The following is a 24,063-nucleotide window of genomic DNA, read 5'->3' on the forward strand; positions in this document are numbered from 1 at the left end:
TTGCAAGCCATGTGAGCTTGTAGATTTGCTATGTTCACAATTTCTATTTTCATTTAATGAACACTTCCCAAAAATGCCAGGTTGAAATCATGTAAGTGATTATTACGCTAGATTAGGCATATAGTATTCAGTTACAGTTACCACAACAACACCAAACATTTATCGTGGAATATTGTTCCACAACAGTGTTGTTTTCGTCGACTAAAACTAAGACGAAAAATGTTCGTCGACTACCTTTTTCCACGGACGAAAACTAAATGGAAACTAAATGAAGTTTTCATTTAGTTTTAGTCACATTTTAGTCACCTGGAATGTCTTAGTGTTAGTCTAGTTTTAGTCGACTAAATATCATAGTCGACTAAAACTAGACTAACACTAAGACATTCCAGGTGACTAAAATGTGACTAAAACTAAATGAAAACTATTCAAGAGACTATGACTAAAACTAAAATCTAAATTTGCTGCCAAAAACAACAGTGTTCCTCACCTTATTCACTTCTTTGAAAGAGTATTGAGTGCCATTATAGTTCCTGGTCAGTGCCTGGTCTCACTGAACATTTAGGACTGATTTGAATTCGTCATAGGACCTAAAGATTACAGTATCCAGGCAGCAAACTACCCTAAACAATTGACTATAATAAACATTGATGATAACTAAGGTTTATTGGCCATACCAAGCAGATATGACACATCTTATGTCAACTGTACATTCCATTGGCTTCCGCCGCAATCGGTGTATGAATGTGTGTGTGAATGGGTGAATGTAATGCACAATCTATGTAAAGCGCCTTGGATAAAGGCGCTATATAAATGCACCATTTACCATTTACCATTCCCTCAGCTATCTAAATATTTGAATGAATGGAAGTTAACTAAGAATGTTATGGGCCTGTTTTTATGCTTTCTCAAATGAGCAGTTTCTAGCAGCAGAAGGCGCACTAAACCAGGAAAAGGTGTTGGGTCGACTCGCCACTACAGGCAGTTTGCTGAAATTTCCCTCTATCCCCTCTCTCTCCTACAAAATGAGCTGCGAGTTTGAAGATGTATTAAATGTAAGAACAAATGCCCCCCCCCCCCCCCAAAAAAAAAACCCGAAAACAAACAGTAGAAAGTATATTTTATAGAAACAAACAACATAATTCCGTAGCCATATAACCTAATAAAAGAACCCCTATGGAAAATGAAATACATAAATATCACAATGAATTAACTAATTAAATACACACAAAACCACAATGAAATAAATAATAAAATAGATTATAAAATAAATACATTACTTAATTTATGTTTTGGTAAAAAATATATATATATATATATATATATATATATATATATATATATATATATATATATATATATATATATATGTACTATTTTGCCATTCAAAAACAACAAAGAAAGCCACGTTGGCCATTGGACGCGGCGAGCGTCGCTCGTCCCGTTCGACCAATGGTTACGCCTCATGAGTGAGCAACAGGCTTGGCCCCGCCCCCTGTGTGCAACAGGCAGGGTCCATCCAGGCAGAAACAGAAACAGAAGGCAAGTGGGACTGATAGTTTTTCAATAGACAACAACACCTCTCTAGGCTGGGCTGGGGGGGAGAAGTCTATTATTATTGAAGTTATGCTCGTTAGTTGACGCTTGTGTGTACTAGAAACACAGTTCATATCAACGGGGTGTTTTTTTAAAAAAATACTTAAGTTAAAACCACGTCTTTTCGAGGCTGTGTGGATTCCATGGACGAAGCGCGGCCTACCAGCGGTGCTCAAGCCCCGGGCCTCGCGTCGCTCTTCCCCCCCGGACTGCAGGCCATCTACGGGGAATGCCGGCGCCTCTACCCCGAACAGGCCAACCCGCTGCAGGTCACTGCTATTGTCAAATACTGGTGAGTGTTTTTCAAGTCAAAACCGGGGGGTTTATTTATGGGGGTCGAATTTGGTAAAGCAGAAATTATATGATACAATATGTATTCCCAGTTTGTCACATACAGAATCATGTGTCATTAACTTACCAAATGTGGAGAGTAAAACAGTCAGGAAAGCTATTAGCTAATATGATAATTTACAGCCATACATTCTCGTAGCAGCCAGAGATAAAAGTGATAGTAAAGTGACTTTGTTTTGGGTAGAGTTGAGCATTCTGAAGACAAGTTTATGACCCTACTTCTGTATATAATATACAAGCTTTGTTTTTAAAAATAGGAAGTCACATTGAGACACCTAGCCATTAAAAACAGGGCCAAAGCAGTATAACACAACAATCAAACTGAAGCACAGAAAATAAAATGGTTTAAAGATAAACGTTATATTGTTTAGTTGCCTTTATTTTAAAATCCAATTAGGAGAAATCCTGCTTATTGCTTAGAACCAGATGGATCTGTGAGGGAGTCCATGTGGTTCCATTTGTACTCTCTCAGACGACTACACAGAGTTACAGGTCAATTTGGTTGTACAGAGTTTAATTAAGGATCAGATCTCATTTGAATGAATGAATGAATGACATGCCTTACTCACTGTTTATAAAAGTAGTGGGTCGCTCTCAGGAGTGCATGAGTTGACAACAGTGTTGTTTTTGGCAGCAATTCATAGTCTCTTGAATAGTTTTCATTTAGTTTTAGTCACATTTTAGTCATCTGGAATGTTTTAGTGTTAGTTTAAGTTGACTAAATGTCATAAGATTTTAGTCGACTAAATCACCTGTAGATTTAGTCGACTAAAATCTTATGACATTTAGTGAAATGTATTTTGGCAGGCCTTGATGCCGTCGAAATGACTGATTTTACACTTGCTGAAAATAGCAGATCTACAAGCTAGTAGATCGTCTATTTTCAGTATGCATCCAAGTGTAAAATGACTCATACTGGATCTCTTGTCCACTAGTCCCTTCCTAACATTTTTGTCTAGTTTTTATTTGTTGACGAAATTGTCAGTATATAATAGCTTAGTTTTCATTTTGTTTTCATCAGTAGAAAAAGGTAGTTGACGAACATTTTTCGTCTTAGTTTTAGTCGACGAAATGAACACTGATTTACTGACGAAGGCTGGATAGCCGAAATGTTTCTTCATTCTGACTTGTAAATAATAATACAATAAAATAAATCAACTCACTCTTGCCACTCTTGACTGTGACCCACAGTACCCACTACTTTGTATAAATGTTGCACATCTAATAAGAGGATATCGTTCCAGAGAAGTCAGAGCAAGAGTGGTAACAAAATCTAACTGTTTTCTCTTCATGTTTCCCTCAGGTTAGGGGGTCCAGATCCATTAGACTACATCAGCATGTATCGGAATGTGGGCTGTCACGCCCAGGACATCCAGGAGCATTGGCACTATGTCAGCTTTGGACTGAGTGACCTCTATGGGGACAATAGAGTTCATGAGTAAGTAGGTTGCACTTGGCAGTTGGCACAGGATATCACTTGGTATTGTTTGTTTTTGTGTGGCCACTGAGATAGACATACTGTACACATAGACGCAGCTACGCACACAAGTCTTTCTTGTCGTGTCACAGGTTCACAGGTGTAAAACATTTAAAGGAGCATTCAGTGATTTGAATGATTTGGAGAGAAAAAAACCTGGTCCGCCCCAGTAACAAGATGTGAACATGCACGCACTACAGTGGGGGGGACACGCGACAGGCCAACAGCACAGCACACCAATGCCCGCCCTCGCTCGATCATGATTGGCGGAAGGCCCCTCTCTATCCTGATTGGATGAAGGCTGGGCCACCTAGACAAAAACTAAACTGAAGGTTTTTTTGACCCCAGGGGTTAACTGGGGACAGGGAGAAACTCCTTATATGGTCAGCAGCACACTCTATAGTAGGGAGGATTATCACAACAAAACAAAAAAAGAAGTGATATTTGAATTAAAGGAGCATTCAGTGATTTGGGTGATTTGGAAAAAAAAACCCGGTCCACCCCGGTTACAAGATGTGCACATGCACACACTCTACAGTGGGGGAAGTACAACAGACCAACAGCACGTGCACCAAGGCCCGCCCCACTCGATCATGATTGGAGGAAGGCCCCTCTCATCCTGATTGGATGAAGGCTTTGCCACCCAAAGCCCAAACCGAAACTAGGGTTTTTTGACCCCAGGGGCTCACTGGGGACAGGGAGGAACTCCTTATATGGTCAGCACACTCTATAGTGAAATCACTGAATATACCTTTAAGTGAAATCACTGAATACATTGGGTGTTGTTTTTTGTGCAATTCCATTGTTTTGATTGTTTCCAGAAAGAGAGAGAATAAGAGGTGTGTGTGTGTGTGTGTGGGGGGGGGGGGGGGGGATAAAAAAAAGATACAACAAGGTATCTAGTACATATTATTTACACAAAGAATATCAATCCAAACTTTTTGTACATGATGTTTAGAAATAAGGTGCACGAGCATAGCAGCAGGAAGATATTGTTCATGGCATTAGAGAAAAAAGAGCATCGTTAAGAACCCATTCTGGATGGGAACCCCTTTTGTTTTTTTAACCATAATTTTATACTTTAACTATTGAAAAATAGCAGATAGCCAATAGCATTGTTGAGGACCTCGAAATCAAATAATTTTGCTCTTGTGTAATGTGTACTGCATGTAAAACATATTTATTAGTGATGCACCGAATATTCGGCCACAGAAAATATTCGGCAGAAAATTGCTAAAAATGCATTTTCGGCCTATTCGGTTTCGGCCCCAATAGGCAGAAAATATATCACCGAATAGTGTATGCAATATTCAAAAGAGCTGAATAAATGTTTTATGGACCCATAATAGTGATTATTATTTAAGCCATAACCATTTGCCATAACCATTTATTTTGCCATAAATCAGGTAGCTTTAAGGTACGGCCATGACAGCAATGGTAGGAAAAAAGATATTTATAATATTAATCATATTCGGATATTCGGTTTTCGGCCAACTGTTTCCTATATTCGGTATTCGGTTTCGGCTAAGAATTTCCCTTTCGGTGCATCCTATTTATAATGAAATTTGCATAGCATAATACATGGGCTATATTTCCTAGTTTTAGCATTGCACAAACAAAGCCTCTGTGGCCAGTGACGTTGCATTAAAACGGTTCTGGGTCAGGCCCATTTGGTTATGTGTTAACAAACACATCACTCTCCTTGAGTTTAGGCAGTCATGGGGACCAGCAGTAGACCACCTACAGAGACGGGGTTAATGACTCGCGTCTCTCCATTGTTCTACAGCACTCTGGTGGTTTTTGACAGCTTCGTGCTTTTTAGCATGACAGAGAGAAGAGCAGCAGAACAGCTGCTGCTGTTTATGTTTTAAACTGGCAGGTTGGTTTAGTCTCGCAGGGTCAGTAAACTAGCATTGAAGAAGAAGCCTTAGTTCTTTCTAACATTAGGCATAGGCTGTTGCATCTGCACTGTCTGTGCTCATGGTGCTCACTGCTCATTTCCATTTAATGCTTTCTTTCAGAATAAATAGTGAAAGAAAGGATTTGGAACCTTAGACACTTACACCCTATGCAATTTGTGACAAATAAATAATAAATTCAATAAAAATACCAATATACCAATAATTTCCGCTTTGCGGAAATAATTGAAGGTTGCGAAATAATTGTGGAAATTATTATGTTATGTATTTGTATTTCCGTATTGTGCCAGCTCTCTAGCCTAGAAGCCTTGTACCGGTAGTTAGCAAAAACATTCCTGCTTATTTCCTAAGAAGTCTTAGGGCTGTCACGATTATGACAATGAATTGTCTCAAATACCGGTAATTGCGATTTACAATCTATTTGTGGTTTTTGTGTGACTGTGTCAGATTCACAGGAACGGAGGGACCCAGTGGGTTTGGCTTTGAACTCACCTTCAGACTGAAGAGGGAACTGGGGGAGACGGCACCACCAACCTGGCCAGCTGAACTCATGCAAGGCCTGGCTCGCTACGTATTCCAGTCGGGTAAGAGGAGCGCCCTTGTTCCATCAGTGTTGTTTTTGTCGACTACCTTTTTCCACTGACGAAAACTAAACGGAAACTAAATAAACTATAAGCTATGACGACTAAAGCTAAGACTAAATATACTGGCAATTTCATCAACAAATAAAAACTAGACTAAAATATTAGGAAGGGACTAGTGGACAAGTATGAGTCATTTTACACTTGGTTGCATGCTGAGAATAGCTGATCTACAAGCTCACAACGCGTTGCGCTGCGACACGTGAGCTTGTAGATCTGCTGTTTTCAGCAAGTGTAAAATCAGTCATTTCGACGGCATCAAGGCCCGCCAAAATACATTTTAGTCAACTAAATCACCTGTAGTCGACTAAAATCTTATGTTATTTAGTCGACTAAAACTAAACTAACACTAAAATATTCCAGGTGACTAAAATGTGACTTAAACTAAATGAAAACTATTCAAGAGACTCTGACTAAAACTAAAATCTAAATTTGCTGCCAAAAACAACACTACCCTTGCATGATGTTTACTATACTTTGCCTAAATGTCATGTTTATTACACTTATATAACTCTTATTTTGAAAACGGCTAAACATTTGGGTGCTTGTACACCTGTAAACTTGTGATGTGGCAAAACAAACACCTTTCGTGACCTAATATTACTCAAGCATTGTGTAGGCCTGACACAATTATTACATCATCGCCTAATCACAATTATTTGTCATAATGGCAATTATTCAGCATAATCGATTTGTCAGAAATCGTTTCCATCTGTAGATATATTAATCTGAAATGTTCATATACTGTTATTCCAAAAATGTTAAAACATTTGCGGAAATATCAGATTTAAAAGCTGAAACATGCTGTGAGCTTTTAGATGGGGAATTTTTACTATATTCTTTTAATATTTTGAAATGATAAAATTGTTAATATAATATGGTCTGCTCTGGACGTATATTTTGATTTTGATTATTGGTACCGGTCAGTAATTTCTTTGTATATTGTTTGTTTGTTTGTTAGATCTGCCCTGTGCAATTTGTATTTAGAAAGCCTAAAAGACACACATCTGCTGTTCATTGCTGTTCTGTTCCAATGTCAAAAGCGCAATTAAATTAGTTGATACTAGTAATTATTTGAATGACAATTAGTCGTCAGGTAAAATTGCATGACCATGACAGCCCTAGCAATGTGAAGGAACGCTCCTTGAAGTTCAGGTGTTTTTGTTAACAGTTAACTTTTTGAGTGGTGCAACCACTCCCTTACGGAGCTATGTGTGTGGGTGGGTGGCTGGGTGCGTCTGAGCACGAAAACAGCATGGTTGTTTTTCACCACCTGTGCACAACCTAGCACACACACGCACATATTAACTGTATATATGGTGATTTCGGGTGTGTCAGTACAGTACAGTAGACTAGGGACCCCCACACGGTAACTCTGTCATTTCTCAACCGTTTCGTACGTGGGGCGGCTCGCCGGAATCGGGCCGGCACCCTGGGTGCGTTCCTGTGGGTCTGGCGCTTCCACCCCCACCCCCACACGGAGTTGCACCACTCACTTCACACGGGTGTGATTTTTAAATTCAAACAGATGAAGAATCTGTATCTGGAACTGAAGATTTCTGTGTAGTTCATTTAAAAATTAAAATGGTTTCCTAAAGTTAATGAACTGTGTCCCAGCCAGTGTGTTGGTCAGTGTCGCTATAAACCCTGTAATGTGATTTATAATGCAGTGAAGTCAGTCTTCCTTAAGATGCACGCTGTACTTAATGTTTCCCCAGATGACATTTCCACATGGTAGCATAAATTAGCCGGAGTCTTTTGTTGTAAGCATCTTGGGCCATTCACTGTAACCAGGTCACGGATTACCTCTGTAGGCTACCACAGAGTTCTGACAGTGTCCGACATCTTTGGCAGTGTGACTCTCCACCAAAAACTCCAATAGACGTGCAACAGACTAGCATTTAGTTCAGCACAAACTAGTCGGCCGATTGTTTTTGCGCATGCATTGTAGTCTGCACTCTGCAGCACTGGTCTGCAACAGTGTTGCCAGGTCTGCTTATTATAAGTGACTTTCGGCTTGTTTTCCTGTAAAGTCGCTTAAATATTCATAGTTGTGGGTTGCTTTTCTTTGGGATTGTTTGCTGAAGTGTAGTTGCTTATTTGGGGCTTGCTATCAAGATTCTTGTAGAAAATAGCTGATGTAATTGGGCTCAAGTGGTGAAACTGGTCGCTTCTTTTGGGCGTGTTTTCATAGAGAGGGGTCGCTTGTTTCACTCACAGAATCTGGCAACACCAGAGTCTCGCACCAAAACAATACACACATACCATTTTTGCCTAGCTTTGCTTTGGAGTTGATCGATTGGTATAGCAGTTGAGATTTAGAATATGGTATCTAGTTCAAATGTGCGACAGAAATGTCTCTGGCTTATGTTGGCCTGTATGCTTCGGCACCAATTCAGTATTTTAGCCGTGACGTGCAAGGACTTGCAATGCACACTGTCCCGGGCAGCACACCCCCCGCGCCTCCGCCTCCCAGTTCTGCTGCCCCTTTTTTCATACGGTTGTCACGTTTTCCTTTTACTTTATACCTGATGTAAAGAAGCCTTAGCTTAGTGCCTTTCTGGTTTCATCCTCATAGCAGTTTTTGTATTGATTTACAAATGTCAATCAAGCTTTTTTGTTAAATGTAGTCTATATAATTGTACATAATGAATTGCATTTGTATAGCGCTTTTCCAAGTGCTCAAAGCGCTTACAATGGTTCATTCATTCATACATTGGGAGGTGAAGCGGCGAACAGTCGTCGTCATCGTCCTCATTTCCCACATTCACACACCAATGGTGGCGAGCTCACACCGACCAACTCATTGGAGTATGCGGTATAGACTAATGTCTGTAGTTATTAATGCCTGTAGTTATACATAGCCTACTTTATCCGCGGGATTCAGCGTTTTAGCCAAAGCGATAATTTAAGCATAATAATATAATTTGAAAATGTATAGATGTCTCTTCAACAAATCCGTGGGCTTTTTCCAATTGCGGTTCTTATATAATTCAGTCACTGAATTATTCAGTGTATTCGGCAAAGCGATGCATGCCTAATTATTATATTATGTTATGTTCATTCCATACCAAAAATCTATCGCGCACCCATGTGTATGTGTGATTCTGATCTGTCATCTCATCTCATATACACACACACAGAACTGTGGAGGCGGAGGTGTGGGGGGTGCGCTGTCCAGGACAGTGTGCATTGCAAGTCTTCGCCCGTGATGTAAGCGCCCCCTCCAGACATAACTTCCGGGTCCTACTGTTTGGGTCGCTTTTGTGTCCCCATAGTTATACCGAGTCCCTCCGTCTGAGCGGTGTTTGAACCGATCTGAGACTAGAACAACCACTAAAGTCTCATTTTACCGCTTTCCTTTCCTTGCAACAACAAAGCTACTGCTCTCCCAAAGCTGGCTGTGACAGGCTGTCTGCCCCACACTGAATACTAACGCCATTTTATTTCATTGTGTCAACTAAATCCTCCATTAGAGATCATATTAATGCAAACTAGATTCAACATACTCAACCCTGCACACATTCTAAATATGCCCCCGAAATATTGTACTGAGCAAATGGACTGTTACCACCTTCAATAATGGTCTTTATTGTCTCCACATCATATATTTTCTTTGTCATGGACTCTTGGAACATTAATAATTCTACTCGAGTTGGAAGCATTAAGACCCATTTTAACCCTCAATGGCTTCCTTTCTGTAAAATAACATTGTTGTAAAAAGATTCACGCGTTTAGATATTGCTATTTAAAATGAGAAGCGGACGGGAGCTGGTGCCACTTGGAGTGGACCTGTACGCAACGTAGGACTACAAAATGACGTCGGACTAAAATACCGAATAGTCAGCCCTGAAACATGACGAGTGCTCGGCAACGACGAGAACTGTTCAGTTCTTCATCAACGGGTTCCAGCTTGTCGGCATGAGATGCTTTCCGACGACTTCTGCGGCAGAGTTGGGCCGGGAAATTCCTGCAGCAACATTTCCAGTGTTAAATCACAATTATTATTATTTATTTTAATTTATTTTTTTAACCACTTGAGCCTTTTTCTAAATTTACAATTTTCAAAAAGACATCATTTATATTACCAACACTGACGTGTGATAATTTCAAAAAAGTCAAATAATTGTTGGCTAAACTAATATATCAGTCGGACTGTGACGGCCCATGTCTGAGCATGTGAGCGAGAGAAGGAGAGAGACAATGTGCTGCTAAGTTGTTTTAAATCCTCAAAGTGTGTATATGATGTATTGTATACATTAAAGGGTGGTTCGAGGAGGGATGGAGGGGTATTTAAAAGCCGGCCAGGGGGGGAGAGAAAGGCCATTCTCTCCAAGCTATGCCCCTCCCCTCCACCCTTTCAACCCCTTCTACTCTCCAGCTGGGGTCAATTTGCACGTGGGTGGCCTCCTATGCTGGATGAATACTGGTTCCTGGCTGTCTTCATTCCCCTCCTTTTCTCAAGCAGTGAATCTGGAATGGGTGCATGTTACCTCCCAAGCAGATGAATTTCTTTTTCTTAGCCTCTCTCTCTCTCTTGTCTCTCTCTCTCACTCCTACGCAACCCTTGCGTACGCAACGGGTGGCTTAGAAACCCAACGATCCAAGTTCTCCGTCCAAATTAACACTCTCGGAAGGGGTGTATTTTACTTGGGCTGGAAAGATTTTTTTTGCTTTGTAATTCAAGCCCACATCTTCCCTCTTCTTCTACAGAAAACACATTTTGCAGCGGGGACCACGTTTCATGGCACAGTCCACTGGACAGTAGCGAATCTCGCATCCAGCACATGCTGCTAACGGAGGACCCACAGATGCAACCCGTCCTCACCCCCTTTGGCACAATCATTTTTCTGCAGGTGAGAATACAAATGGCTCCCAAGGCAAGGCTATTATAAATTGGTTAACTTAAAGCTGCAATAATAATATGTCAAAATGTTAATGACTTATTTTCTTTTTTTTATTATTCAGATAGCCAGCAATGGGTAGAACGCTCCCAAAAACAATTAGTCTCTGTGACACATCTAGGGGCCGCAATCTGCATTCAAAGATGTTCCTAGAAGCTTTGTCATCGGTCGAAAAAAAAACCCGGTCGCAATGACTAACCAATCAGGAAGCACACAGGCAAATCGACCAATGACAAAGCTTCTAGGAAAATCTTTGAATGCAGATTGCGGCCCCTAGATGTGTGACAGACAACATTATTTTTGGGGAGCGTTCTACCCATTGCTGGCTGTCTGAATATAAAAAAATAAATAAAAAAAGCATGATCCAGTGTGCAGATTCTCTTGCTTTTTAGATGTCGACTTCTTCTGTCCTGCACCTGGCAATTTATTGACAAGATGTGCGTGCTTTCTTCTTTAAATTAATAGTCCTGAGAAAAATCAATGGTGGATAAAGGGATTAGACTCGTAGCACACGTTCGCAAACTTCACGTCATAGCTGTGCTTGATTTATATGCAGTGTAATGCTAGAAGATCTGCCTCTAGCTCACAACGCGCCGTGTTGACTGAGTGTCTTGGAGAGCTGCCATTATGAGTGCACGACACACACACGTTTATAATAAGTATAAATCAGGCATGACTGTCTTGCAGACAGTGTTGTTTTCGTCGACTAAAACTAAGACAAAAAATGTTCGTCGACTACCTTTTTTCACAGACTAAAACTAAATAGAAACAAATCTATGGTGACTAAAATTAAGACTAAATATATTGACAATTTCGTCAACAAATAAAAACTAGACTAAAATGTTAGGGAGGGACTAGTGGACAAGAGATCCAGTTCTGTGCTAGGTTGCATGCTGAAAATAGCAGATCTACAAGGTGAGCTTGCAGATCTGCTATTTTCAGCATGCCAACCAAAGTGTAAAATCTGCCATTACAACGACATCAAGGCCTGTCAAAACACATTTTAGTCGACTAAATCAACTGTAGATTTAGTCGACGACTAAAATCGTATGACATTTAGTCGACTAAAGCCAGACTAACACTAGAACATTTTCAGGTGACTAAAATGTGACTTAAAACTAAATGAATTAGGCTCGACTCAAGATCCGGCCTTTACTGCATGTCACTCCCCCATCTCTCTCCCCCATTTCCTGTCAGCCTACTGTCTGTCTAATATAAAATAAATATAAAATAAGCAAAGCCGCAAAAAGAAAACATAAAAAAAAAAAAACTAAATTAATTATTCAAAAGACTATATGACTGAAACTAAAATCAAACTTTCACTGTCAAACAACTGTCTGTCTTGTGGTGTTTCCTTGCTGCAGATCGTGGGCGTGTGCACGGAGGAGCTCCAGGCAGCCCAGCAGTGGAACGGTCAAGGTATCCTGGACCTGCTACGAGGGGTCCATGCGTGAGTGGCACTGTTGTTGTTGTTATTGGCAGCAAATTTTCGATTTTAGTTTTAGTCAGTCTCTTGAATAGTATTCATTTAGTTTATAGTCACATTTTGAGTCACCTGGAATGTTTTAGTGTTAGTCTAGTTTTAGTCTACTAAATCTACAGTTGATTTAGTCGAGCGAAATGTATTTTGGCGGGCCTCGATGCCGTCGTAATGACGTTTTTACGCTTGCTGCAACGAAAAATGTTCGTCGACTACCTTTTTCCACTGACAAAAACGAAATGGAAACTAGATGAAAACTAAGCTATGATGACTAAAACTAAGACTAAATATATACTGACAATTTCGTCAACAGATAGAAACTAGACTAAAATGTTAGGAATGTACTAGTCATCCAGTATAAGTCATTTTACACTTGGTTGGAAAATAGCCGATCTACAAGCTCACAACGTGATCATCACAATCATTTGAACCACTTTAAAATCAATATTTTATACATTGGCTATTCAAAAATAGCAGAACAATATGGCAGAACTTTTTTTTAAGTGGACTTTTTAACAATATTCCCTAGCACAAAATATATTTTCAGATCCACGGGTCCACAGCCAAATATATCAACGTGGGTGTCCTGGACATGAAATAGTTTGAGAACCCCTTGGTGTCCACATAGGCTAACCTTTGGCTGGGCAATAATATTGAAGTAGCTTCTTCTTTTTTTTTAAACAATTAAATAGAAGATTTTGTCCCGTCTGGCTGAGCTATAAAGAAGTTCAGTTAGATTTGGACAGGAATCTCACTGAACTTCAGTTACCCCCACCACCATCTGTTGCTGAGTGCTGTTCTATGAAGATGTAATGTTAGTTTCATTTATTGTCCACATGTGGAAATTTGTCTTCGGTCTCAACAACAGTAAAAAACAAACAGCAACAACAACAGTAACAACACTTACACAATAATTTTTCATGGAAAAGTGGCAAATACATTAAAAAAACAAATCTAGCGAGACATGGTATCATTTAGTGCTTGACGTCGAAATTTTAAAAATGTCTTCTAAATCCTGACAGTTTTCTGAAATGTTTCTATATCAGTGGTGCTCAATATTTCATGTCAAGGTCCCCAAAAATGATATGTAATTGGCCACCGACCCCCATCTGAACATATGTTTTTCCAGGAACCCCTCGGAAGCAAATATTTGAGTTAAAAATGTTCGCTCTGAAAGAATATATATTCAAAGATTTGTGCCGCATTTTCACGATTTTTCAAAAGAATTGTAGCAGATCTACGAGCTTGTAGATCTGCTATATAATAGCTAAAGTATAACATAATGCTTGAAACACCAAAAGGGGTTCCCGCTCAGAATGGTTTAATGGCATTAGGAATGAAGGAATTTTCAAGATGTTACCGCTAGCTTTTGGTACCGTCTACTAGAGGGAAGTGGGGTTCAAGGAACTCAAACCTGTGTGTCCTGTCTTCTGTGTACAGTGCGGGCGGCCCTTGGCTGATCACAGACATGAGAAGAGGCGAGACCATCTTTGACATTGATCCACACTTACAAGTAAGATTTTTGCAAACTTCTCTACGTATGCTTTGTGTGATACTATTACTGTTTTAATTGTATGTATTGTGGTATTGTCGTCAAAAAATTTGTCTTGGTGTATTTTTCAGAGCAGGTTGACTGTAGCAGTATTTTTTAGCGTTTTTTTCCTTTTCTTTTCTTTGGAGGGCTAGTGTTGATGATTGCGTATGTGTGTTGCTCTTCCAAGCAGGAGAGAGTGGACCTGGGCATTGAGAGCGAGGGCTCCAACCTGAGTGGTGTCAGTGCTAAGTGCGTCTGGGACGACCTGAGTCGACCGCCGGAGGACGAGGAGGACAGCCGGTCCATCTGCATAGGATCACAACCACGGAGGCTGTCGGACAAAGGTACACACGCCTCTTTTAACCCATTCTGAACGGGAAGTATTATGTTATACTTTAGCTGTTGAAAAATTGCAGATCTACAAGCTCATAGCGCGCCACTCTTTCAGAGCGAGCGTTTTTAACTCAAATCTTTGCTTCTTGGGGGGTCCCTGGAACAACATATTTTCAGATGGGGGTCGGCGGCCAATTACATATAATTCTGGGGGTCCTTGACATGAAATATTTTGAAAACCACTGTAATAGAAATGTAGGTTTTTCAGCAAACTGTCATGATTTAGAAGACATTTGTAGAATCTGGTGTCGGGCCTAAATGGGTTAATTTTCCTCAAGGGCCATATTTTTTTTTCATTCATTAATTAAGCTTAGAATAGATGTAAAACAGTGGTTCTCAACCAGTAGTCCCACCCAGTGGTCCTTGATGGGGGTTCCAGGTGGTCCCCATGCAGCTAAATGACGGAGAGTTGGTAACCAAATGGACCCTTATAGATCTTTAACTCTTGAGAGTGTAAAATGAATTCATTTTCAGGGCAAGACCCCATTTGAAAAGATATGGCAGGGCTCTAGCGGTGATTCTCATCATTTTAATTTGAAGGATGCCCAGTTTGACATGCATAGGCTACTGACCCCCATTTAATGCCATTTATATCTGGGACCTCAATTTATTATAACTTTTAATCATCTATTTTTATATCGTAAAAATCAATGTCAACTCAACTCTGAGAGTGTACAAATGGAACCAAATGGAGCTGTTATGGTCCATTTGGTTCGTATAACCCATTTAGGTCTAGAGTACGTGTCTTACATCCATAGCCTACTGTACAACACATCCTAACAGCAACCAAAGAGCAGGCTTTGTGTACTAGGAGGCATTATGTAGGATTAAATGACTGAAGAAATATTGCTCTATGGCCAATATGGAAAACGTTTTATTATCGGCTGAATATCGATTGTTGACCTGTCCCAGTTCTAGCCTCATGGTATGAGTTGGACGTTAACATACTGTAGGTAATGTCATGCTGACGTGTGTGTGTGTGTGTGTGTGTGTGTGTGTGTGTGTCCACCAGACACGGAGCAGATCAGGGAAGCTCTGAGGAAAGGACTGGAGTTCAACAGTAAGGCAGCGCTGCCACCCATCAGCAGCCAGAGGCACGGCCATGAGAGACCTCCGTGAGTCCTCACAGACACACACACTCACAACTTAAACCCGACATCCACGCGAAGACGTTTAAAACTGTTACTGGACACTCTAAGCATAACATTTATTTTTTTATTTTTTCGAAGCAATTGTGAACAATAGCCAAGTAAGATGAGGTACATATCCATTAGCCAATCAAATGGTTCACTGCAGCTCAACAGTCAGTGTGAGGGACGGTCACTTCACTTTCAATGTTTTATTTTGGTTTTCAGTCCATGTACAGAATTAAACAGTATATACATAAAGATACAGTTCTGTGACCAAAAAAGGTGTAGGCTGAAGCTAATTAGCTTATTTTGCCTACCCTCACCAACTACAAATAATCTATATGACAAACAAAGAAAACAAAAACAAAGTAATAAGTCTCTGTAGGAATACAGGAAAAAACAAAGAACAGTTTCGTTTTTTTTCAGGAACATGGGTTAGACTAAGCTCTCCACCAATAGTTTTCCTATATGATAAAACATTGTTTTAAAAAAGAAATATCACGCACATATTTTTCCAGTGCATATGGCAGGCCTTGTTGACGGATTTGGAAGAGATTTTGAAGGTCTGGTTCCAAAAATGAATGAGTATTTAATGTGTAAAATCCATGATATTTACATTGGAGTGAATGAGCCCGGCTGGAAAGTGTCCAAGCGGGAGTGTCTAAGTGGGAGAGGCCGGGTCTTAGCTAAAGGTGAATTGTGTGTCCAGTTGTCCACATGGAACCACGAAAACACCACACACCCACTGAATATGCCTGTAGTATATATGCCTGGCCTGTAAGTGGCGCTGTCAAGTCCAAGTCCGGCCGTGGTGGAACTTTGGAAGGCAAATTGTGACCGCTACCCAAAACTTGCAACTTAAAAGCAGCAAGTCTTTGTATCCCAGCCACTTCCACGCCATCAGAACGCATATTTTCCACCGTGGGATATATTGGTAATAATGAATAATATTAATGAATTGCAGCTTGGTTAAAAGCACTCGGAGGACGTTCGGAGCTTAGGTTATTTTTATAATTGAATTAGAAACGAATGGCTCGGACGTTTGCTCGAAAATCCCTGCCGAAGTTCGAATCCTAAAAACAGGGCTAGGGTACAGCCTAGCGCACACCTAGTGCACAGTGCATACAACTCATGCGACGACGTAAACAATAACAGACGGAGAATGCTGTTCTCCATGTCTACTGTCGTATAACCAATTTTGCAGCCAGGCAACTCTATTTAATTCCCATATGCCATTGTGTTTTGCTGTAAAGTTTCTCAAGATGAAATTCAAACCATTATTGGTTGTTTCGGTGTGTTACCGTCGTAAAGCCTAACTGTCAACCCTAGCTCTAGGACTAGACATGCCTGGACTACAGTATAGCGACGAGAGAAGGGGTTCACCACATGAAGCCTAGCGTGGGGTCGACCATTCTGCAAAGATATTTAGTGTTTTGGCTTTCCTATCTCAGGCAATTTTCCTGGCCCTCCAAAATAGAGTGAATGGGAAATCGAGTAGCAAATCGAGTGGCAAAGTGAGTTTAATGTCGTTTAACATCTTTAATGCAATCAGATTGGACTTTTCTGTGTGGATGTACAGTATGGACTGTCAAGGCCAGAAAGTAGTTTTTCCCCACTCAGTAGGAGTTCCTGCATAACCTTCGGGTATGATGATGATGTCACGCGCATACCCTCTATACATACCCTCTATTGTTTTTCATAACCGAAATTAATGGGAAAACACTGTCTTCCTTGAAGTTCAAACAAACAACGGTATGATTGGGGGCGGCGGTGGCTCAGGGGTAGAGTGGCCGGATCGAACCCGGGGCTACCCCAGAGTTAGTGTTGAAGTGTCATTGAGCAAGACGACTGAACCCCTAATTGCTCCTGATGTGCTGGTTGGTGCCTTGCAGGGTTTCCGCTGCCATCGGTGTATGAATGTGTGTGTGAATGGGTGAATGTAATGTACAATCTATGTAAAGCGCCTTGGATAAAGGCGCTATATAAATGCACCATTTACCATTTAGGATTTGGAAAATGTCAAGTGTACTCTGTGAGAGTCCTTTATCACAATATGCCATCTTCACACAGTTTATTTTCCTGACAGCCTTCTCTTCTCCAACTGAACTCCATCTTCATTTAATTTTCTCTCACTCTTTTCCTGTTATCTTGCCGGTGTCTCAGGAGTCGGAAGGACAGCTTGGAGAGCGAGAGCTCCGCAGCCATCGTTCCTCATGAGTTGGTGCGGACACGACAACTGGAGAGTGTCCATTTGAAGTTCAACCAGGAGTCGGGGACACTGCTTCCTCTCTGTCTAAGGTACCACACAATACATTACCTCTATCATTTACTGAGCGCACCTCATTTAACTCTCGAGAGGGTACAAATGGTACCAAATGGACCCATAAGGCTCCACTTCAGGGATTCCAGCAGTGTTTTGCAAGGATGGCGTGGCTGCGGCTGGCAACACTTTCCTGCAGGAAACACTGCACTTGTTATGTGATGTGAGTGATGTTATGTGAGTTTTGTAGTATTTTATGTCTGTTTTTTTCCCCTAAAACTAACACAATTTCAAATTCTTCGCCCCCCCCCCCCAAAGCAATTACTTCATTAAAATTGATTATTATGGTTCATAAGTGGATCAGTTTGATGACATTCTGCAACCCTGGGACAGAATAACCAGGTGAGACATGACAGGAGTCAGGTTGGACTCGGAAGGATCATGTGGTCGGTGAACTCGACTGTCTATTCAAACCCATTTGAAAACAAACTGGTCTATTCAAAACATGAACTGTACATGCCCCGACTGTACTGATATGGAGGAAAAACATGTTGCACGTTGCAAGCTTGCAGATTGGTTCTTTTTTTTTCAGCATGCATGCAACCAAGTGTAAAATCGTCCATCAAGGCCCGCCAAAATATTTTTTTGTCGACAAAACCTGTAGATTTAATCAACTCAAATCTTATATTTAGTCAACTAAAACTATAACTTTTCAGATTACTAAAATATGACTAAAACTAAATTAAATTTAATCAAAAGACTGACTAAAACCAAATAAAAATATACTGTCAAAATGAACACTGACACTTAGGTGAATATTGATATAGCACTTAGTGTTGTAACACTTCTCTCCAGGGCAGAGAGATGAGGATGAACCCATCTTATATAATCCCTGCCAGTGTGGGAAAAAACAGGGCCACAGTCAGCTTACAGAGGGGCCTTTGTGTGTGTGTGTGAGTGTGTCTGTGTGTGAGAGAGAGAGAGCGCAAGGGAGAGGATAGACAAACAGGGGAAAGATGCAGAGAGAGAAAGATGTGCAGTGCAAACGCATTGAACTGGCCTGCATTTGCGATATCTACTTGGTGTGTGTGTGAGATTGATACGACCTTTAACAAAAGCTGAATAAAGTATTTTGTGCTCATTAAGCCTAATTTATTATGTGGCTTATTGTTCAGGCTGATGTAAATAGCTGATGTACAAGCTCACAACACGTTACATCGCGACACGTTTTGAGATTGTAGATCGGCTATTTTCAATACGCAACACCTGTTTACAATATAAATTCTGAGTAAATGCCCATTTATACATGGTATAAATTAGGCGTTCGTTTCCCCTAGGGATGTCATTGACTAAAGAAATTCTTAGTCGATTACTAGTCATAGGAATTTGTTGACTAAACACTTGGCAAATGAACAAATCTGTAAAATAGTTTTTGCTGCGTACGTGACTCAAGAAGAGACCAGCTATTTCAGGTTGGCAATGGTGAGGTTGACTCAGAACGAAACCCTGCCAGAAGCCCCGCCCAGTTAGGGAGGGGAAGCCTCGATGCTTCCCTCCCCATATTTCTGGCGGAAGCCGTTAAGGGCTGATTTTACTCTTCTGCAAGGACGCCACAGAAGCTTCCGTGTGCGTCACAGAGTGGACGTTCGGTAGGCTAATCAGTAGCAGTCACTTGAGTGGCTTCTGCTTGACGCCTTCTTGCTTGACGTCCGCCATGCCTAGTGTGCATCCATGCGATACAAGTCGTTCCAATGATGCAGCGGCCAATGAAGTATCTAGCTTTTTATATCTATGAAGACAGCCCTAATTTCTTTCCCTGTGTTCCTCTCATGTTGACTTGGCTCTTGGGTTTTATTTTTCCACAGGGGTCGATTGCTCCACGGAAGACATTTCACCTACAAAAGTATCAATGGAGACACGGCCATTACGTTTGTGTCTACAGGGGTGGAAGGAGCTTTTGCTACAGAGGAGCATCCTTATGCTGCCCATGGACCCTGGCTTCAGGTGCGCCACACACACACACACACACACACACACACACACACACACACACACACTATTCATCCGACTCACTTGTCTTCTTTCCATCTTTAGATCTTGTTGACCGAGGAGTTTGTAGATCAAATGCTTGGAGATATACAGGAGCTGAACACTTGTGAAGAAGTAGGTGAAATGGAAACTGGGGATATCGGTGGTCCTTTTGGTTTCATTATGTGTTTGGGCTCTGGCTTAAAGTACCTTGGATTTCCTTTTCTCCTTTTTGCAGACGATATTACCAAAGGAGTACAGTTGGCCAGACAAGAAACTGAAGATCTCCGTCCTACCGGACTCCGTGTTTGACAACCTTCTGCAGTGAGACGGGGACCACATGCACACACACACACACACACACACACACACACTAGGGCTGAGCGATATGGAAAAAATCACAATATTGTTGACCAAATACCTCTATAGATATTGTGATGATAATATCGTATTGTGACAATATATATTAAAAAAAATGTTAAAATAAAAATCAAGCTCACATGTCACATTGCGGCGCATGCATTGTGAGCTTGTTTAGAAAATGCTGAGCTTGAAGATTGGCTATTTTCACTCTTCAATTATTTTTGGATGTATAAAATGAGGCTTAAGTGATTAAAATAAGGGGGGGGGGGAAATGTATGCCATATCTTATTGATATGTTAGTCTCATATCACAATATCCATATAATATTGATATATTGCCCAGCCCTAACAAACACACACAGCCCTATGTATTGTATACGTGCGCTCTCTAGGACTCTGCCCAGGACTTGGAACGTACCAATAGTCCGACATACGTGGCCGGTTAAGACTCAACCGTGGCTCCCGTGTGCGGTTAAGGTTAGGGTTTGGATGTCGGACTATTGTGTGTCGGACTGTTAAGACGTTGGGCCAAAGATATGCACCCGTGCACACACACACACACACACACACTAGACTTGGAAGTACATAGGACTTCCAGTTGCCTGTTTGCTGTGGTCAGCCTTCATCCATGAACCTTGAGCTGACAGCCAGAGACTCTCTCACCCATCGTCGGATGCAACAGTGTCCTGGACACTAACATCGTTTTCTCAACGATCCCATTATAGAGCCTTCATTTGAAGACTAGAGACTTGAATGTTGGGTCTGGGAAATAGATCGACATTATTATTGATGTGGTGATATGTCACTAGATATTGTCTGGGAATTTCATATTAATATCATAATATTGTGTAACATCGGAACATATATTATCGTCACAATATCGATATTGAGGTATTTGGTCTAAAATATTGTATATCACACCAAGCCCTAATCCAATATAGATCATTAATTTGACGACTTGAATGCCTTCGCGGCCTGGCCCTGACTGTTATTGGTCCTTTCTTTCTCATGTCGCGCTGGTATTCCGAGGGGTGGACGCATTGGGAAATGTGTATATGCCGCAAACCTGCCCGTCCAGGTGGTTTTATCTGGCGGAGTCGTCGTCGTCATCATGGCTAACGTGCCGTTTGCAAGAGGGAGCGACGGGATTCCGTCACTATGATTTAACACTGTAGCGACGTTAACGTTTGGACGTTGGATCGTAAGAAAGACAAAATGAGGTTCCAATTCTGTTCAAGCAGCTGCATGGAATCCAGCGATGTGTTACTGACTGTTTTGTTTACCAGTGGTCTTTTCAAATGTTTTTTTTTTCTTTTTCTTTTCGTTGTATTGTCTTCAAATGCTGGACATTTTTCATTTCTCCTTATGATTTGTGGTCATACCAAAGGTACGTCTGTTTGGCAGTATGCAGTGGAAACGCTGGGGTCTCGTCGGTGCCACATTTGTGACATTTAACCACTTTCAACCTGGCTAAGTACTTTTGTGGAAGGAATTGATAAAATAATTGCAAAAAAAAACAATAAAAATGTACTGGGTAGGCCACAAAAAGTCTGTGCAATAACATGCACAAGTCATGAAGCAGATAGTGGTTGGGACCAACAGGGGCATGTCTTCCCATTGACCATATGCACACTGCGGTCAGCTTGCCAGCAAGGTGGTAACTAGCTTCAATTTCCTATTGACAGCCCTTACATCCAGTCTTGAGGGCCTTTCAAACGGGAAGCAAGGAACGCAGCCGTGCCAATCGGGCTCAGCCCTATTGGCACGGTAGGTTGCGCGTTGGTCTGGCGAGTGGGAGGCCCGGGTTCAATCCCCATCAATAGATGTGCGTTTTAATTATTTTGCCTATAATGACATGTCTCAAGTTAGCTCCTGAACTTTAATTTGTTACCCACTTCTGTCTGTTCTAACCATTCAAGTTATTTTCGCACACAATGTCCGATATTACAATCACATTTTATCCTCTGGTACAGCCAGATACAAACTACATGTCATCATGTATTGTATTTTTATTGTGTTAAGTTTGTCATTCATGACTTCTGTTTTAAGGCCGTCATGAAATGACTTTTATTACATGCCAGCTGACTGGAGGAGGCTGGTGGCCTTAATCAACCTGGCGTCCCTATTTTGGGCATGTAGGTGAAGATTTTCAATCTATATATTTTTTTATTTTAAAGATGACAAAAGTAGCCGATCAACAAGCTTGTGTTCTGAGCTTGTAGAACTGCTATTTTATCTACATTTGATACATTTTAGGCCGGAAGTGGTTAAGCCCACTTTATACTTTGTCATACGACAAGTGTTGCTTGCCAAAAAAATATTTTATGAAATAATCGGAACTATTTGATTAAATCTGTGTGCGTTGCTGTCGCACGACTAAGTATTAATGAATCTATAGTACCGTGGCGATAGTTAATACCACATACTCCAACACTGCTCTGTGTGTGTGTGTGTGTGTGTGTGTGTGTGTGTGTGTGTGTGTGTGTGTGTGTGTGTGTGTGCGCGTGTGCGTGTTGCAATGGTTTCTATAAATAAGAACGCATTTGTCTGTACTGTATTTCTCTGTCAATAGTACTCTAATGAAGCGTGTTGAAGTAAAAAGAATATCCTCAGTGCCTTGAATTGAATAGGACCATGTTTGTAATTCTATAGACTGCATTCACTGCCTATAGCTACTGGTGTCTAAATATATCATTCCGTGCTTATGAAACAGAAAAAGAGGGGAACTCTTTTTCATTGCTCTCTCAAACCATTTACTCCCCACACGTGTTGGAATTTTGTTTCGTTTTTCAGAGTCGTAATGTAAAAATCTTTTTTTTGGGGGGTGGATTCAGTTTAAAATGTTTTGTAATATGATTTCACATACCTGCCCATTGCTCTGTAATCCCAAGTGCATTAAAAGAGTACGATATTTACACGACCACACTCCAGATGGATTCATTTTGTGGTTATTTTTAACTTCCTTTTTTTCCCACAAATTTGTAACCCATTTTTCACCCCTGTGTCCATTATCTAATGTGATCCTGGGCTCTACACACCCTCCGCCATTCCGCCAACCTAGTCCCCATATATGGGGGACATGGGGAGAGCAACGGACTTGAACTCATGCTTCCTTCATGCCTGAGTGTCCAAATTGCTCCTTTACACCTGACGGGGGAGTGTCCCTGGTTGGATGTAGCGTGTGGAAGGAACACGTTATTCCAACCAGTTCCTTTCCCCTCCATCAGGCGCCCTGGCTGGCCCGGGGGGGGGCAGTTTAGAGACCAGGATTACTGCATGATTTTTGTGAGGGTACCCTACCCTAGGGGACACGGGGAGAACAGGCAAACTGATGACGCGGAGGAGGAAACACGCCACCAGCACCCACAGCGTCCCGAGCGGGAATCGAGCCCAGGACCTTCTAGCTGTGAGGCGACAGCACTACCAACTGCCACCGTGCCCCCCATTTGTTTTTGTGGTTATTAACGCTCACAGGAGAACAGGATTTGTCTGCCACCACTGTGCATTGTGTACAGTAGGTGTAGGTCTACACGTGACAAAAAACACCATAGGAAAGAATTTAGTTGTTGAAGTACTGTAAATAAAGGCAGTACTTTGATGTGGGTTTGATGGGCCCATTCAATGCATTCCCTGACTCTGAAGTAGTGATGGGAGATTAATCGGCAAACACATCGGTATCGGCCGATTTGAGTTGTTTTTAGATTAATTGGCATCGGTTCGATTAATCAGACCGATTAATTGGTCTGTCTTCACAGATAAACAAGCCCAAAGTAACAGCTTGAACAGATCTACAAGCTCACAATATTAAATATAAAAGTTATTAAAGTTAAATCTGACTTGCCTAAGCCTGCAGTACAGACACCCTGTTACATGTATTTTTCAGAATGGACAAAATTATTATATCGACATCGGTAATATCTGTTATCGGCCATAACAGCAATTCATTATATCGGATATCGATATCGGGTAAAAGCGGTGCCGCGCTATGAGC

The 24,063-nt window shown here is 41.1% G+C and overlaps 1 protein-coding gene across 1 annotated transcript; it reads left to right on the plus strand.

The window, feature by feature from the left end:
• Positions 1-1,529: 1,529 nt before the first annotated feature.
• Positions 1,530-22,992, plus strand: sufu (suppressor of fused homolog). Its single transcript, XM_079512258.1, has 12 exons — positions 1,530-1,885; positions 3,248-3,382; positions 5,788-5,924; positions 10,695-10,837; positions 12,250-12,335; positions 13,806-13,878; positions 14,087-14,243; positions 15,305-15,407; positions 17,586-17,720; positions 19,548-19,686; positions 19,777-19,845; positions 19,949-22,992. The coding sequence occupies exons 1-12, from the start codon at positions 1,737-1,739 to the stop codon at positions 20,036-20,038; spliced, it is 1,416 nt and encodes a 471-aa protein (XP_079368384.1). The 5' UTR covers positions 1,530-1,736; the 3' UTR covers positions 20,039-22,992.
• Positions 22,993-24,063: the final 1,071 nt, after the last annotated feature.

This window comes from Electrona antarctica (genome assembly GCF_951216825.1).
Source record: "Electrona antarctica genome assembly, chromosome: 10".
In the NCBI taxonomy this organism is placed as follows: domain Eukaryota; kingdom Metazoa; phylum Chordata; class Actinopteri; order Myctophiformes; family Myctophidae; genus Electrona; species Electrona antarctica.